We start from the raw sequence: 17,566 nt of genomic DNA, 5'->3' as shown, positions 1-17,566 counted from the left end.
TGGTCTAGATCCTTTTCAATCAGGATTTAGGCCCAGTTTTGGCCCCAAAGCCACTTTAGTTTTTGATTAGCTCTGCCAGGAGAGAGACGGGGAAAATATGACCTTGTTAATTCTCCTCAGCCTCTCAGTGGCTTTTGGTACCACCAACCGCGGTATCTGTCAGTAGCTGTCCAAGTTGGGGGTGGGTGACATTGCTTTTTGGTGGTTCTGGTCCTATTTGATGGCCATTTCCAGAGGCTGATGTTTAAGGAGTGCTCTTTGCCCCCTTGTAGCCTTCAGTGTGGGGTTCCTCAGAGTTCAATTTTATCCACTATGCAGTTCATCATCTACATGAAACTTCTGAGTTGTGTCATTCAGAGTTTTGGAGTACAGTGGTACCTCAGGTTAAGTGCTTAATTCGTTCCGGAGGTCCATACTTAACCTGAAACTGTTCTTAACCTGAAGCACCACTTTAGCTAATGGGGCCTCCTGCTGCCGCTGTGCCTCTGGAGCCCGATTTCTGTTCTCATCCTGAAGCAAAGTTCTTAACCTGAAGCACTATTTCTGGGTTAGCGGAGTCTGTAATCTGAAGCGTATGTAACCCGAGGTACCACTGTATGTTGTCAGCAGTATAATGATGACACACAGTTCTCCTTTACATCTGCAGGTGAGGCAGTAGAAGTGCTGGACCAACAAACTGAAGCTGAATCCAGATAGGATCGGCTCTATGCCACTGCAAATAAAACGTTTTAACTGTGTTATAAAGTGCAATATAAAAATGTGACACTAGATGGCAACAGTGAGCTATGCAAAATTCAATGTATTTTTCAAAACATTTTTTATATGTGTGTAGATTCTACCACTGTTAATAGGCGGTTCCCTAGATCAGTGTTTCCCAACCTTGTGCCTCCAGCTGTTTTTGAACTACAACTCCTATCATCCCTGACTAGCAAGACCAGTGGCAAGGGATGATGGGAATTGTAGTCCAAAAACAGCTGGAGGCACAAGGTTGGGAAACACTGCCCTAGATTATGGATGGGAAGTTGCCTAGTCTTGGTGGGGTTACACTCCCTCTGAAGGAGCAGGTATACAGCTTGGGGTCCTTCTGGATCCATTGCTGTCACGAGTTACAGGTGGCCTCAGTGGCCCAGCTGCACCCTTATCTGGACATGGATAACCTAACATCTGTTTACTATACTATACTATAATTATGAAGTGTCCTGTCTCTGCTGGTTGCGGGAATGGATCTTATTAAAAAATACAGATTTATTAGATTTAGAGGGTAGTGGTAATAGATTTGGGGGGTATGCTTATTTGTGGTATGAAAACGTAAGTCCATAAATGATTCCTGAACCATTTGATAAGAAAATCAATCCACGAGGTATGGGACAGATATAAGAATCTATTAGAATAAAGAACACTATGGTGGCTCTCCAATGGAAGCAATTTCAGTTAAAAAAAGTAAATATGAGAGGCAAGTGGGCCACCTATAAAGACTTGTTAAAATAATAATAATAAATAATAATAATAATAAATTTTTATTTATATCCTGCACTCCCTGGCCAGGGCCGAGCTCAGGTCGGCTAACACCAAATATAACTTACAATAAAAGGTAATAGAAGAAAAACAACAACAAACAGTTAATTAAAATACAGTGGACGCTCGGGTTGCGAATGTGACCTGTGTGGGAGGCATGTTTGCAACCCGCAGTGCTGCATCTGCGCGCATGCGGGTTGCAATTCAGTGCTTCTGCGCATGTGCGACCGCTGAAACCCAGAGGCAATCCGTTCTGGTACTTCCGGGTTTCGGCGCGTCCGTAACCCAAAAAAACGCAACTTGAAGCGTATGTAACCCGAGGTATGACTGTACGGCTTAAATTACAGCTTAAAATACAGCTTAAATTGCAGCCTCGTTTTAGTAGTAGCCCATAAATCAAGACCATAAAGGGAGGAAACATCAGATATTCACCCGAGCCAGCTATCCATGCTGGTCCTATATGGGCCAGCAAAAAAGCCAAGGGAAAATATATATGCCAAATCCCATATAAGGGGTCAAAATGAGTCCAAGCCAAAGGCCAGGCGGAACAGCTCTGTCTTGCAGGCCCTGCGGAAAGATGTCAAGTCCCGCAGGGCCCTGGTCTCTTGTGGGAGAGCATTCCACCAAGTCGGGGCCAGTGTTGAAAAGGCCCTGGCCCTAGTTGAGACCAATCTAACCTCCTTGAGGACCTCCAAAGTGTTGTTATTTATGGACCTTAAGGTCCTCCGCGAGGTATACCAGGAGAGGTGGTCCCGTAGGTACGAGGGTCCTAGGTCACTAGGGCAGGAGACCAATTAGAATTTAAAAAAATTGAGGATATTAGACTGTTAATGGATTGGCTTCAGTATCACCAATTAAATGATGTTGACAAGGTTGACAAAAAGAAAGGTTTTGATACAATGAGATTGAGGTTTGAAATAGATCTGTTGGAAAAGAATGTGAAAGTGTTATCAAAAATGTACAAATGTACAAATGTACAAATGTACAAATGTACAAATAGAATGGCATACGAAAGTTAAGGCAGTGATGATACATTGGGCTAGAGACTTTGGATATAATACCCAACTTTCATCCTGGGAAAAGTAATGGAAAGAGGAAATAAAATTTACTTCATGCTGTTTGTTGAAAGAAAACTATGTGAAAATGATGTATTGTTGGTATCTAACACCGAGCAAAATTGCTAAAATGTGCAAAACAAGTTCTAAAATGTGTTGGAAATGTAAAGAGAAAGAGGGCACTTTCTACCACATGTGGTGGACATGTGGTAAAGGCTTTCTGGGAAATGATATATAATGAGCTAAAGAAAATATTTTAAAATACATTTGTCAAAAATCCTTTTTTACTAGGTATAATAGGTGAAGAGTTCCCAAGAGAAGATTTAACAAAAACATTGTATGTAACAACAAGCCAGAACTCCAATGTATGAGAGCCTTGGTAGAAGATAAGGTTCCTGAAATCACGATCAATGTTGCTAAATTTTGTGTAGCCGCTGTTAGGCGCAGGAAACAAGAGCTTTCCAATGTCAACATGCAGGCGAAGGCAAATACTTAATTTTATTCATGCTGTCTAATTTTAAATTGCTGTTATGGCCTAATCTGTATTGAAATTGTCCTTTGTTTTTTCCGGTGTGATGCTTCGCTGACTAGCTGTATGAGTTAATCTGGTCTGTGACCGTTGAATAAAATGAATGAATGAGTATGTAACAATGCAGCAATAATGCTACTAGCCAAGAGATGGAAAGAAGGAGAAGTACCGGGAAAGGAAGAATGGCAGATGAAACTGATGGAGTATGTGGAGATGGCGAGACTGGCAGGGAAGATCCGAAACCAGGAGGATCAAGTATTTTCTAAAGACTGGAGCAAATTTGTAATTTATTTGAAAGACCACTGTGAGCAGTTAAAATCTTTGGCAGGGATGTAAAGACACTTGTAATGTGAAATTCTTTATGGTAATTATGGTTTTATAATAGATTGATAAGGGTAAAAGATGCAATAAATTTGATCTTAATGACGGAACCCATAGAGGGAGGAAAGGAAGTCTAAGGGTTCGAAAGAACTCTGTATTTTAATGTTTGAAATGGTTTTGTTTTATATGTACTGTATAAAAATTTTCAAAAACCTAATAAAAATTATAAACAAACAAACAAACAAACATCTGTTTACTATGCTCTGGTAATCTCTAGGTTAAATAACTGCAGAACATTATACATGGGGGTGAGTCTGAAGATGGTTTGGTAACTTCAATGGCTAGGTTGCTCATAGGACCAACTCTCAACATATTAATGAACCCCTTCCCTGCAATCATCATCGGAGACCCTTCTTTGTGTGCCTCCTCCATGGGAGGTCTGAAGAGCGGCAACACGAGAACAGGCCTTTTCTGCAGTGGCTCCCCATTTGTGGAATGCTCTCCCCAGGAAGGCTCACTTGGTGCCTTTGTTACAGATCTTTAAAGGTAAAGGACCCCTGACCATTAAGTCCAGTCACGACTGTTAAGTCCAGTCCAGACTCTGGGGTTGCGGCGCTCATCTCTCTTTACTGGCCGAGGGAGCCGGTGTGAAGCTTCCGGGTCATGTGGCTAGGATGACTAACCGCTTCTGGCAAACCAGAGCAGCGCACGGAAACGCCGTTTACCTTCCCACTGGAGTGGTACCTATTTATTTTTATTTTATTTTTTTTAAATGATATTTATTATAATTTCACAAAAATACAGAAAAACCAAAAAGATAAAAAAGCAAATAAGAAAAAGCAAAAAGCAAAAAAAGAAAGAACATTCAACATTTAGAATCCTAACTTTCAATAACTTTCTTCCGCGACTTCTCCCCGCCTCCCCTTCTTGTATTCCATATCCAAATGTTTATTCAACAAGTTCTTATCCCTAATTTTTAACCCTAGTTTGTTATTATGTTTAATTCAATTTATATACCAACTTTTAACTTATATACAATAATCATTATATTTAAAAACTTTTGCTAAGGCCGATCCAATTTCCCTTACGCGAATTCCCCTATGAGAAAGCAAAAAACCAAAAACAGTGACAAGAATCAAAATATATTTGTACACCCTTCGGATTCCCAAACCCCTCCCTCCCTTTCCTGGTTTCAATCCCTAAACCATTTGTCCATTAGTCCATCTTGTATCAGCCTGGATTTCTCACATCAGAGGCTCTTAATTCCCTCTCAGCTCCTATCTGCCGGTTTTTTTGATAGTCCTTTGCATTAGCCACCAGATCTCGGAGGGGCTCTGTCCCAAAAATGTCCATGTTTCTTCCAGCTGGGCATCCATATTTAAAGGTGGAAATCAAAGCTTGTTTCTTAATCCTTTTAGGTCCAAATGTCCCAAAATCTTCAGATCTCCACAAAGGGAGATCTTTCCATTCCTCCTTTTTCAATTCCAAACAAATTTTCATCATCCAAACCTTTTTTTCTTTTATATCCATGTTGACAGGCCTCCGGCTCTCCTTTGCCTCCTGCACCATTCCAGCCCCTCCTTCCTGCTGCTCGTTTTCAACAAATATCTCTTTCTCCACTTCCTCAAATTTCTCAAGTTTCTTTTGTTGTTCAGCTGCCTGGACTGTAGACAAAACATAACTTTGCTCTACCAATTTTCTCACGAGAAAGGCAACCTCATCCAAGTCAGCTAATATCTTCCGGCCAATTTCCATTCTTGTAGTGTCCCTGAACCCCCTCTAGAGGGATTCTGGTTATTAAATATTCCTTTACACTTCCAGCCCAACAGTCCAGTTAACTTGTTTCAATTCTTCTTTCTTTTCAACAATTTATCGCTATGTTGTAGCAAATGTAGCCAGCAAAAGCGTCAGAAACAAAGTTCTCTATTTTCTCCCGCTTTGACAGCTAGTTTGACAGCTGTCAAAGTCTTCTGCGTCTCCTCCACAGGCTCCTCTCGCGGATCGCTTCCGGGTTTCGGGGGGGGGGACTTTAACTCTCAAAGTTGGCTCTTATCCTCCAGCACAATTACTTATACAGTCAATCCGTGTAATTAATAATTTAATCCAATAAAAATGAGATAGTCTTTCGACCTTAATTATTTAATCCTTGCTTCAAATTGTTTACAAGGCAGGGGAAACGGACTTCCTTTTTGCATCTCCCCGCTCGTACCGAATCCAAAAGAATTTTTAGTCCAATATCCAAGTTTCCAAATTACTCACGGGTTGTTCAAATTTAGTCCAGATTTTCAAAAGAAGAAGTCAGCGCTCTCGGTCGAATGGCTTGCGGCTTCGCTCAACAGGGGAAGCAGAAGACTCACAGCACCGCGCCACTCCCCATCCCCCGCTCCACAGCCTTTTAAAAGGCTCCTTCGCGGGTCCGCCGAGTCACCAGGTCCACGGGCTTCCGCGCCCGTGGTTTTTGAGGGTCCCCGCGTCGCCGGCGCGGCAGGACCCGACCCCTGTGGAGCAGATTCCCTCCGAAGCTCGCAGGGAATCCGCCATTCGGCTATGGCGCCAACCCGGAAGTCTGGAGTGGTACCTATTTATCTACTTGCACTTTGACGTGCTTTCAAACTGCTAGGTTGGCAGATCTTTAGGTGCCAGCAAAATCATTCCTCTTTTCCCAGGCCTTTGGCTAATTCAACAACCTATGATGTTTTAACAACTGTGTGTGCTGGGGGGATATTTTTTGGTTTGTGTTTTGATACTGTAAACCACTCTGTGATGCTCAGATGAAGGGCAATATAAAATAATAATAATAATAATAATAATAAATATAAATAAATAAAATTTTGGAGAGCCAAACTAAAGCAAGCCAGTTCTGGAACCTTTTGATTGCTTTTTGCAAACCAAGTAGCCGCTTTGGGTGTGTGCATCATAAAATGGCATTAAATTTGTGCTGATCCCGGGGGGAAGGTTACCGTTGGCGTAGTCAAAGTCCGGTCCTGGGTCACTAGCCTGGAATCAGTCCACAAGGAGCGGGGCGAGGTCCGAAGTAGGAAGCCGGGCGGGGACAGGAGCAGTGGAGAGTCAGGTCTGGGTCCGGGCAGGAACAGGTACTCAACAACGACGTTGCTCCCACAACCTGGGACCGGGCCGACTGGCCTTTATCTGTTCTGAGGCCAGGGGCAGTCCCGGCCCCTAGGAGACCCGCCTCTCTTGGCCTTAAGGCGTGCACTCCTCCTGGGAGAAACCAGTTCCCTTCGCCTCTCTGCCCTGAGCCTCTGCAGTTCCGGAGAGGCTAAAGGGTTACTGGGCCCAGGGGGAGACTCACCTGCAGGCACTGAGTCCTCAACCACCTCCGGAGCCAGAGTGGATTCACCTGGTGCCTGCTCCTGAGGATCCGGCACAGGTGCAGGCGCTTCAGAATCAAGGCCCTGCCCCAGTTCAGCCGGCCCTGGAGGCGGGGACTCCTGTGCAGGCTGGGATTCCTCTGGTTCAGCCTCTGAATCGGAATCCCAGGCCATCACAAAATTGTTAGTTGTTTCACTCATTATTGCATTTTTAATGCTGGGGAGTGGAAGAGGCAATTGTGGGATATTCTTGCTTCTGATGCCTAAATAACTTCACCAGCTTTGGGATATTATGCACCTTGACTTGGGAAGGTGGAGAAATAATTTCATAAACAACAAGATGTCTTGGGCTAGTCCTGATTCTCGGACACAGCACTGTGAGCCAAGTTCCTCTGATATTTATTGTCCCCATGACTTCAGGAGTCTCTCTCTCTCTCTCTCTCTCTCTCTCTCACACACACACACACACACACACACACACACACAAACAACACAAACACCAGTTCATGAAGGCTAAGCAATCCCTATTTGCTTCTGGGTTCACATCACAAAACAAAATGCAAAGCACAGATTTTTAAAAAGTGGATGGTTCTCATGGCTTGGCATAGCCATGAGCTGGAGACATCCATAGGTTTTGGACTACAATTTTCATCATCCGCAGCCAGACAGTTGTAGTCCAAAATATGGTTCTATGTTCAAAATGCTAACTAGTTGATGCTGCTGCTGTTCTTGATTTTTGTTTTTATGGTTGAATCTTTATTGTACAGTTTTATTCTCTTAACTGTTTGCCACCTTGGGAGTTAAAAGATGCAGTATGAGTGGTTTCAGATGGTGTTTATGAGGGGGAGGAATCAGTGCCTCATGTATAAATGAATGAATGAATGAATGAATGAATGAATGTAGCATCAAAATGCTGGCTTGTATATTTTCCCCATTTAATCTGGATGTGCTCTTTCTGTGGAATATCCAATTGGGGGGGGGGGGGCACACCAACCTGTTGCCCACAACCACATTTGTGATATGAAGCCCCTATCTGGAAGCACCCTAAATCTCACAAACAAACAGGTAATTGCAAAGAATGCTTTATTGAAGTGGGCTTGCAAGTCAACAGCACTAAAAAAACAAAGAGGAGGGGTGGTATTTGCCTCTTGGAAGCTTGGTTCCCCTGGGTACAAAAGCTTCTGTTTCCCTATCAAAGGGATTGTGAACATAGTTTATCTGCAAGACTCCAGCTGTGTTATCTCTGCAGATTTATCTAGCTATGTGAGCTCCCCAGCAACCCACCCCCCAAATCCCTCTTTCCAATGCACCAGGTGCCAGACAGGATCATTGTAAGAGTAGAGAGGGGAATCTAATACATCAAAATGAAACCAATTCCTTAAATTGCACATCCTTAATAGGTGTGTGTTGCTCACAGTTGCATTCCACAAAGTGTTCTCCAACACATTGGGTGTGCCTAAAGAGAGCATAGCTGTCCTTTTCCACCTGAGTTAGCATTTTGGTTTGATATGGAGCTAGATTTCCCTTCTAACCCCCAACCCTACAACAACAACAACAACACCTACTGCTACACACAAATTTCTCTTCCCTGCACAAAAATTACTGCATATTGAATGGCTCTGACATGTTTGTATTTAAGGACATTTCAGCCTCTGCCTTTCTGCCTAGCAATGTGTGGGCTAGTGGCATAATATCACTGCTCTACCTCACAGGATCATTGTAAGAATTATCTCTTCAATGTATGTAAATGTGTTATAAATGCTACTAATTTGTGTTATATAATTTGTTACTTCTAATATTGTACTTTCTATAATGGAGAGGTTTGGAGAGCTGCCAGCCGAGGGCGATGAACTGGCCACCCACTTAGCTGCACTTGAGCTGGCCTAGGTGATTTATTTGTGGCGTCTTCCATAAATGGCACAAAGCAGCTAGAAGGGTGGGATCCAAATAGTGTTTGGGAAAGGGTAGTAAGAAGGCTGATCAATGAAGAATTGATGCTTTTGATTTATGGTGCTGGAGGAGACTCTTGAGAGTCCCGTGGACTGCAAGAAGATCCAACCTCTCCATTCTGAAGGAAATCAGCCCTGAGTGGTCACTGGAAGGACAGATCCTGAAGCTGAGACTCCAATACTTTGGCCACCTCATGAGAAGAGAAGACTCCATGGAAAAGACCCTGATGCTGTCAAAGATGGAGGGCACAAGGAGAAGGGGACGACAGAGGACGAGATGGTGGGACAGCGTTCTCGAAGAAACCAGCATGAGTCTGACCAAACTGCGGGAGGCAGTGGAAGACAGGAGGGCCTGGCGTGCTCTGGTCCAGGGGGTCATGAAGAGGCGGACACGACTAAACGACTTAACAACAAGTATCGTGGTCTATCTTTGTTTGGGAAATTATGTGGAGATTCTTGACTCCTACCCAGTGGTGGAGCATTCCCTGCCCACCCCCTGTGGGGGCAGGGCATACCACTGCAGCGACCCCCAACCACTGGCCAGCGACCTTTGAGGGGCACATCCACAACACTGTTATAAGAACTTAGTGTCTCAAATATATAAATTAAATGTTCATAAATTTACAAGGCAAACACATACATAAGTATATAAACCACGTGTCTGAAATAGTACAGGTGAGCAAACCTGAAACCATGTTGACTCTCCCAAATTGACCTCAAATTTTGAAGGAAATGGGAAAACCTCTCCATTGTCTTGTGCTTACCTGTCTTTAGGGCGTCTTTGTGTATGAACAGGGTAGGGTGAGCCTGTGAGCTGGATTCAGGAATTAAAGTATGGACCATCACAAAAGAATGGCCGGGCTGCCCAGGTGAAGCAATCAAGTGACCATTATCACTATCCTACCAGACAGGATTTGTGCTGTAGCCCACCCCCTGTGATGTATTTCTGCTGCAGCCCGCCTCCTTCTGTGATGTATGTATGATGTTTTTGGGGGTGGTCTCTGGCTACAGGATGGGAAACTTCAAAAGCCTACATAAGGGCTTGCGCACCATTGTTCTGGGTTCTGCCTCTGCGCCGTGCCTGTTTAGCCCACTGACTGAGTGGGCGGCAGGGTCCGCAAGGTTCGCGGGCTGGATTAACGAGCCCGGTGGGCCGTATCCGGCCTGTGGGCCTTAGTTTGACGACCTCTGGTCTTATACAGTATATATATAGTGGATATTCGTGGGTGTACCAGGCAGGTGTGTAAACCACGTGCAGGTATGTAACCCACATGTCTGAAACCCACAGAAAGGTCCTGGGGCCATTCAGGATGACCTCAAATATTTATCTGCAAGGTCGAAGGAAATGGGAAAAAACCTCCCCATTGTCTCTGTGCTCACAAATCCTGCCTTAAGGGCACATTTAAGGTGTGAATAGGGTGAGCCTGTGAACTGTGACCTGGATTCAGGAATTAAGTAGTTATAATAACAAAAGAGTGGCCAAAACCCAGATAATGCAGTCAGGTAACCTGCCAGACAGGAGATGACACACTCAGGATTTTGCTTTAGACCGCCCCCTTTGATATATGTATGATGTTTCTGGGGGTGGTCTTGAGTTTGAGGATGGGCAATTCCAAAAAGTCTATATAAGGGCCGGCACACCTTTGTTCTGGGTTCCTCCTCTTTCCTGCTTGTGGTGAGGAAGGACCCTGCTGCAACCGTTTTAATAAAGATCAGGCTTACGAGCTGCTTTGCTTCTCGATATTCTCTGGTTGGCCTCTGTTATTTCTCCTACTGATAGAGAACCTACAAAAGGACTCTACAGTGGTTACCTCTGGTTACGTACTTAATTAGTTCTGGAGGTCTGTTCTTAACCTGAAACTGTTCTTAACCTGAAGCACCACTTTAGCTAATGGGGCCTCCCGCTGCTGCCGCGCGATTTCTATTCTCATCCTGAAGCAAAGTTCTTAACCCGAGGTACTATTTCTGGGTTGGTGGAATCTGTAACCTGAAGTGTATGTAACCTGAGGTACCACTGTATATGGGCTCTTAAGTACCTCATAAGGGAAAAGGAGCAGTTTTTTTCTCATAACATTGTTGACTGATGAAGTCTCTGCATTCCTGCTCTGGCCAAAAAGGACATTAGGTTGGTGAAGCCTGACTGAAAGCATGGCCACAAAGGTAAAGGTAAAGGGTAAAGGTACCCCTGCCCGTACGGGCCAGTCTTGACAGACTCTGGGGTTGTGCGCCCATCTCACTTAAGAGGCCAGGGGCCAGCGCTGTCCGGAGACACTTCCGGGTCACGTGGCCAGCGTGACATCGCTGCTCTGGCCAGAGCCAGAGCCAGAGCCAGAGCCGCACACGGAAACGCCGTTTACCTTCCCGCTGGTAAGCGGTCCCTATTTATCTACTTGCACCCGGAGGTGCTTTCGAACTGCTAGGTTGGCAGGCGCTGGGACCGAGCAGCGGGAGCGCACCCCGCCGCAGGGATTCGAATCGCCGACCTTTCGATCGGCAAGCCCTAGGCGCTGAGGCTTTAACCCACAGCGCCACCTGCGTCCCATGGCCACAAAGAGGCAGGCATAAGCCCCCAGGTTGCCAAGGAGCGATTAAGTACAGGGATGCTTTAGCAATCCAGTTTCTGTGCATTCTGAGGTGAAATGAGTTGAGTGGAGCCAGTGCATGGTGTAGTGGTTAGGGTGTCAGACTAGGACCTGGGAGACCAGGGTTCAATCGCCATTTAGAGCTCACTTGGGCCAGTCACAGTCTCTCCACCTACCCTGGGAAGAAAAAACGGGGAGGGGGATTTACTCCACCTTCTCCTTGAAGAAAAGGCAGGACATAAACAATAACAAATACATTGGGGTAAAATGCATTTAGGAATGTGTGCATTGTGGTAAAAATGCTTTAAATAGATACATGAGCACACATGAACATGAAATTTATTACAGTCAGAGAATTTTCTTAACAAACTACTGTATATTGAATTGGGGGATGAGCACACATTTTTATGCAGATTTTTTAGGAAAAGGTCTGATCCAGACCTTTTAAATCAAACATTCCACAATTTCATTATCCCCACCCCTTTTCAGCAATTCCTTAGAAATAAGGGTGTTCTTCTTTTTAACAGTGTTGGCCATAGCAAATAAATGCAAGATTCATTTTGATCTGCATAATTTTTACAACTTGCAAAATTTAGTTTTTCCTAAGGAGGCCCAGAACTTTCAGTTGTTTTTTAAACCACAGGCCTAGGTTTATAGTGGTTCCTGGCTAAGGGTTTGACCAATTGCTGAAAGGGGGCAGTTTGGGCTGAACTGCCCTCAGAGCCTCTCATCTTATCCTTATTCTTTGTTTAGCATGGAAGAGGCTGCTGTGGCCATTCCGGGTCCTTATTTCCTTTGTTGAACAAGTTTCTGTTTGCAAAGGCATAAAGAGTCCACCACAACTTTTTTTTTAAAGGAATCTTGCTGATTTAGTGCCCATAGCTGTGTCTTCTTCAGCTGCTAACTCTTTGGGATTTGAGCTGTCTGGGACTTAGGCTTCATCTCCATAGGTTAACAAGGAGGAAAGCACGGTGAACATTTGTAACTCCCATTAGAGTTAATTTAATCCCATCATTGTTTAGATTGGATGCTGCAATGAGGTCACAAATGAGCTGAAGTTCTCTGGTGCCTTCTGATCTGTGCCGTGTGACCCTTCTGGTCTGGGGTGTAGGAAGTACCTGTTTGCACATGGCAGTAAGTAACCACTCAGCTGTGGCCCACCTTTCTGCTACCTGTGCTGTAGCCAGTTCTGATTCTGATGGAACATTTGGACAGCTAGCATTTAATGAGCTCCCAATAAAGGCAGTGTTTCTGACTCCTGCAGCTGAGTCCAGTGAGCAAAAGCAGGTCCTGTTGGAGCCCATATCTACTATTCATGCTATCTGTGTAAGACTTTGGAGCAGAAGTCCAGGGCCCTATTCAACCACATTGTGAGGGTGGGGGATTGAAACAGCACTGACTCATCGCAATTTAAAGTAGAATGAACTAAGACATATTGCCATATGAAAAGCCCCCATCCCACCCCACCTCATAAGCCCTTTAAAGCCCAGACTCTGAAATGGCCTAACTACAGCACTTTTCTTATGTGTAGTTAGAATCTCCTTTCTTGTAACTGGAATTCATTGCTTCAAGTCCTGCCCTCCAAAGCAGGAGAAAACAAACTTGCTCCATCTTCCCTGTGACAGTCCTTAAGATATTTGAAGATGGGTCTCCAACTCCTCTCAGTCTCCACTTTTCCAGGCTAAACAAACACAGTTCCTTCAACTGTTCCTTATAAGACTTGATTTCCATACCCTTGATCATCTTGGTCGCCCTCCTCTGCACACCTTCCAGCTTCTTAAACCGTGGTGCCCAGAACTGGACAAAGGACTCCAAATTTGGTCTGACCAACACAGACTCTAGACTTCTGTTGGTGCAGCAGAACTTTACCCTTTTTCAAATTCATTTTGTTAGTTTGGGCCCAACACTCCAATCTGTTGGTTATCTCGAATCCTAATTATGTCTTTTGGGCATTAGCTACTCTTTCCAGTTTGGTGTCACCTGCAAATTTGATGACCGTCTCCTCAATTCCTTCACCCGTTGTTTATAAAGACGTTGAATAACAATGGGCCCAGGACAGAACCCTGCCAAGCCCCACAGAATCACAGATTTGTGGGGTTGGAAGGGACCACAAAGTAATTAGTCCAGCCCCTTGCAATGCAGGACTTTCACCCAACATGGGACTCGCACCCATGACCTTTGTCCCTTTTTTTCAGGATGCTGAGGAACCATAAATGAGCACTCTTTGAGTTCAGTCAGTCAACCAGTTACAAATCCACCTAACAGCCCACATTTTACTACCCCCGCATAAATATCATGGAAGACTTTGTCAAAAGCCTTGCTGAAATCCAGATACAGTGGTACCTCGGGTTAAGTACTCCATTTGTTCCGAAGGTCCGTTCTTAACATGAAACTGTTCTTAACCTAGAATCATAGAATCATAGAGTTGGAAGAGACCACAAGGGCCATCGAGTCCAACCCCCTGCCAAGCAGGAAACACCATCAGAGCACTCCTGACATATGGTTGTCAAGCCTCTGCTTAAAGACCTCCAAAGAAGGAGATTCCACCACACTGAAGCACACAACCTGAAGCACCACTTTAGCTAATGGGTCCTCCTGCTGCCACTGTGCCACCGCCACACGATTTCTGTTCTCATCCTGAAGCAAAGTTCTTAACCCGTGGTACTATTTCTGGGTCAGCGGAGTCTGTAACCTGAAGTGTATGTAACCTGAAGCGTGTGTAACCCGAGGTACCACTGTACACTATGTCCACAGCATTCCCCAGTGAGAGGAACAGAAGCCTCCTGAACTCTCAGCACCCTTATCAAATTACAGCTCCCAGAATTCTCTGGGGGATGCAATGACTGTTTCCAGTGGATTCATTGCAATTTAAATGTAAGGCGTGAATGTGGCAAAAGAGAGCTATAAAACTTTTGGCCTGCCTAGTCCCTCTCCCCATTTTCTTTTAACTTCCTTTCATGAGATTCAATAATATCCAAACAGCAAGTTTATATTTAAAGAACAATAAAAGAAACAGGAAATGATTGTTTTTCAATAAATGTTGGGAAAAGATGAGTTAAAGTCCCTTTTTAGATTTTAAAATAAGAAATTGGGTAGATTCATGATAATATTCTGTATGTGCTTGAAAAGGGATAGGGTGAATCAGGCGTAATGCTATTTTTAATGTCCTTTTTGTCATTTTAGGTGCTGGTGCTTAGCTTAAGATGGTTCTTTGTGGGCTCACACCAGTCCACCTGGTTCCTTGCTGTTACTCTACACCAGCGTTTCTCCACCTGTGGGTCCCCAGATGTTGTTGGACTACAACTCCCATCATCCCTGAGCTCTGGCCTTGCTAGCTAGGGGTGATGGGAGTTGTAGTTCAACAACATCTGGGGACCCACAGGTGGAGAAAGGCTGCTCTACACCTAGATTACCCAGATGTTGCAACTCTCATCAGCCCCAGTTAGCATGGCCAGTGATCAGGGATGATGAAAACAGAGGAGCCCAACAACATCTGGATGGCCTCAGGTTGGCAAAGGCAGCTCTACACTGGCTGGCAGTGGGGTTTTTTAGTGTTTCAGACAGGGCTTTCCCCAGCCCTCTCTGGGTATTTGCCCATATAACTTGATACTGTCTTCCCCTCTGGACCCTCTACTGAGACTTGATCCAGCAGCACGACCACCACATGAAAGTTTGATAAAATCAATTTAAGAATGTGCAGCTTATCCAAGCATGGAGATGTAGTGAAGAGAACAGCTCAAGTCTTTGTTTTTATTTATTTATTAAAAATATATTTATATATCGCTGTATCATAAAAATATAACACAGTGGTTTACAACAATGCAAAAACACAAAACCAGACAGTAAAATCATAGACAGTTAAGAGCAAAAGCAAAAACCAAGGAACGAATGGCCGCATGAGAGAAGTTGTGGAATGTGGACATGTTTACAACATGTTATATACACTGAAGGAAAACTGCATGAAAATGATGTACAGGTTGTATTTAACTCCTAGTAGATTGGCAAAAATGTATAAATCAAAACCAAATACATGCTGGAAATGTAAAGAAAAAGAAGGTACTTTCTACCATATGTGATGGTGTTGTAAAAGAGTAAAAGCTTTCTGGGAAATGATTTATAACAAATTGAATAAGATGTTTAAGATCTTTTAACAAAAAAACAGAAGCTTTTTTTTTTAGGAATAGGAGGTAATAAGATACCAAAGGATCTAAAAAAAAAATCGTTCATGTATGATGCAATGGTATGGTTTTTGCCCAGAGATGGAAAGAAGATGTAGTACCAACTAAGGAAGAGTGGCTAATAAAATTAATGGATTATGCCGAAATGGCAAAATGGCAAAATTAACAGGTGTAATAAGAAACCAAGAAAAAGAAGAAATTATTAAAGATTGGGGAAAATTTGTGGAATATTTGAAATATTCATGTGCTCATTAGCAGGACTAAGATAAAACTAGCAGTTAAAACAGATTATTATGAGAAACTAAGGAATAACAAAGATGGAGTCCTACGGAAAATACAGTATGAAAATAAAAATTTAAAAGAAACCACAAAAGGGGGAAAGTCAAATATATGCATATGTGATTTGTGTTTTTGTTATTTGCTTGTTTGTAATGTTTTTTGAAAAATCGAAATAAAATATTTAAAAAATCGAAATAAATAAATACATATATATATGAAACGAAACCAGCAGACCATTGCGAGGCTGTACTCTTATTTGCCTGCATAGGCCTGGCGAAACAAAAAGTAAGATTTGGCTGATAAAAGGGCGCGGCCTCCCCTCTCCCCATCGCCCTCTAAGGCCGCAGCGGAGGGCGCCTCCTTGCACGCTACTCTTTAGCAATGCCCAGCACATGACTCTCTCCTGCCCCTCCAGTCCATGTGATCCAGTCTCCGTTTTCCCTTTGCTCCAGAGCAGGGTGGCGAGTGGACAGCGAGTCTGTCCAGCAGCCTGTTTGAAGCAAAGCATGGAGTCGGCAAGCGCCTCGGCATTCCGGAGCATGGCCACTTGAGCCTGGGATGCGCGGGGCGTCGGGGGCAAGCTTGACCAGGACCCATCCTTGAGGCCACCTACGCCTGGGGACCACAAGACGCTCGCCGGCCAGCCGGCCATGGACTCCCGGCTGCTGCTTCTGCTGCTGCCCATCTCCCTTCCCCTCTGGTTTTGCGGTAAGTAGCTGCTCTTCAACCGGCGTCTCTTCCCCACTTTCACGGAACTGCCCCCGATTTTTTTTGCGCCTTCGGCGGAGTGCCGAATTCAGGAGCCGCAGTTTGCTTTAAGCCTCGGTGCAGGGAGCTCATCTTCAAGAGCACGTGCGCGGGATATTTTGAAGCTGCAGACGGCGTAAAACAAACCGACAAACAAAAGCAAACAAACCCAACACTGTAATAATGTTTTCCCTTTGCTCTGGCTGTGGAAGCAAGAGTTCGGCCACTTTATTCTTTTGCAAAGCTTTGCGTCTTGCAGGTGCTGGTAGGTGGGGACAACGGGGTAAAGAAAAGCAGGGCGAGGAAGTTCCCTAGGTGGGCGTCATCCGCAGGTGGCTTCCCGCACAAAAGGCCCCGATTCTCGGCTTTCTAAGAGGTGGTTCCCGTGAGGAATCTCTGTGTGCGATCGCGCGCACTTTTGCGGGGCAGCTTATGCCCTCCTTTGCACATAGTTTAGAGCGGGTGGCCAGAGAGAGAGAGAGGGTTGAGAACAAACCCAACTTCTTGGACTCCTTTGCAGAGTAGCAAGGTCATCTCAGAAATTTATCCCGTTTTTCAGAAGGGGGGGGGGACTGGGAACGTTCTCCTTTTCTTTGTCTGCCCCCCCCCCCCCCGGGGAGGCGGGTTAGGAGGCAAAGAGGAGCTACATCAGAATAAGGAAAGTCCGTGTTTGTTCAGAGGAGCCTTCTCCTCTTCCTCGCTCTCCAACTTGAGGCTCCCAGCCTGGACCGCGCTGCCCTTTTCTCAGTCCTGACCAACGCAGGAGCCGAAAGGAAAACGTTTGCACCCAGTAATTCCCCTCTTTTTCTCCTGGACCGACTTCTTTGTCTGGCTCCTGGCATTCCGTTGGTTCCTGGGACGCAACCGGGCTGCTTTTGTGTCCAGTAACCATGGCTACAGAGAGAGCGTGTGAAGTAACGATGGGGGCTTTTGTGTGGCTGCAGAGAGCAGGCCCCATGGCGCGCGGGGCTGCTCCTCTATGAGCCAGAGTGCGGTCGTGGGGCGATCTTTCTTTGGGACAACAGCTTGGAGGAGGCTGTTCTTCCTTATCCTTTCTTGGTTTTTAGAGGGATCGCAAG

The 17,566-nt window shown here is 44.8% G+C and overlaps 1 protein-coding gene across 2 annotated transcripts in view; it reads left to right on the top strand.

Annotated features, from left to right (window-relative positions):
• The first annotated feature begins 16,065 nt into the window (after positions 1-16,065).
• Positions 16,066-17,566, top strand: part of CRB2 (crumbs cell polarity complex component 2) — a 66,136-nt gene continuing 64,635 nt past the window's right edge. For both annotated transcript variants that reach the window (XM_079961922.1, XM_079961921.1), the window contains exon 1: positions 16,066-16,448. In XM_079961922.1, the coding sequence (XP_079818048.1) occupies positions 16,391-16,448 (58 nt within the window). In that variant the 5' untranslated portion in view covers positions 16,066-16,390. The remainder of the gene's footprint in view (positions 16,449-17,566) is intronic.

The sequence above is a fragment of the Podarcis cretensis genome (assembly GCF_951804945.1).
Source record: "Podarcis cretensis genome assembly, chromosome: Z".
NCBI classification, from domain to species: Eukaryota; Metazoa; Chordata; class Lepidosauria; order Squamata; family Lacertidae; genus Podarcis; species Podarcis cretensis.
The sequence above is the reverse complement of the archived record's forward strand: the minus strand, read 5'-3'. Positions and strand labels throughout refer to the sequence as shown.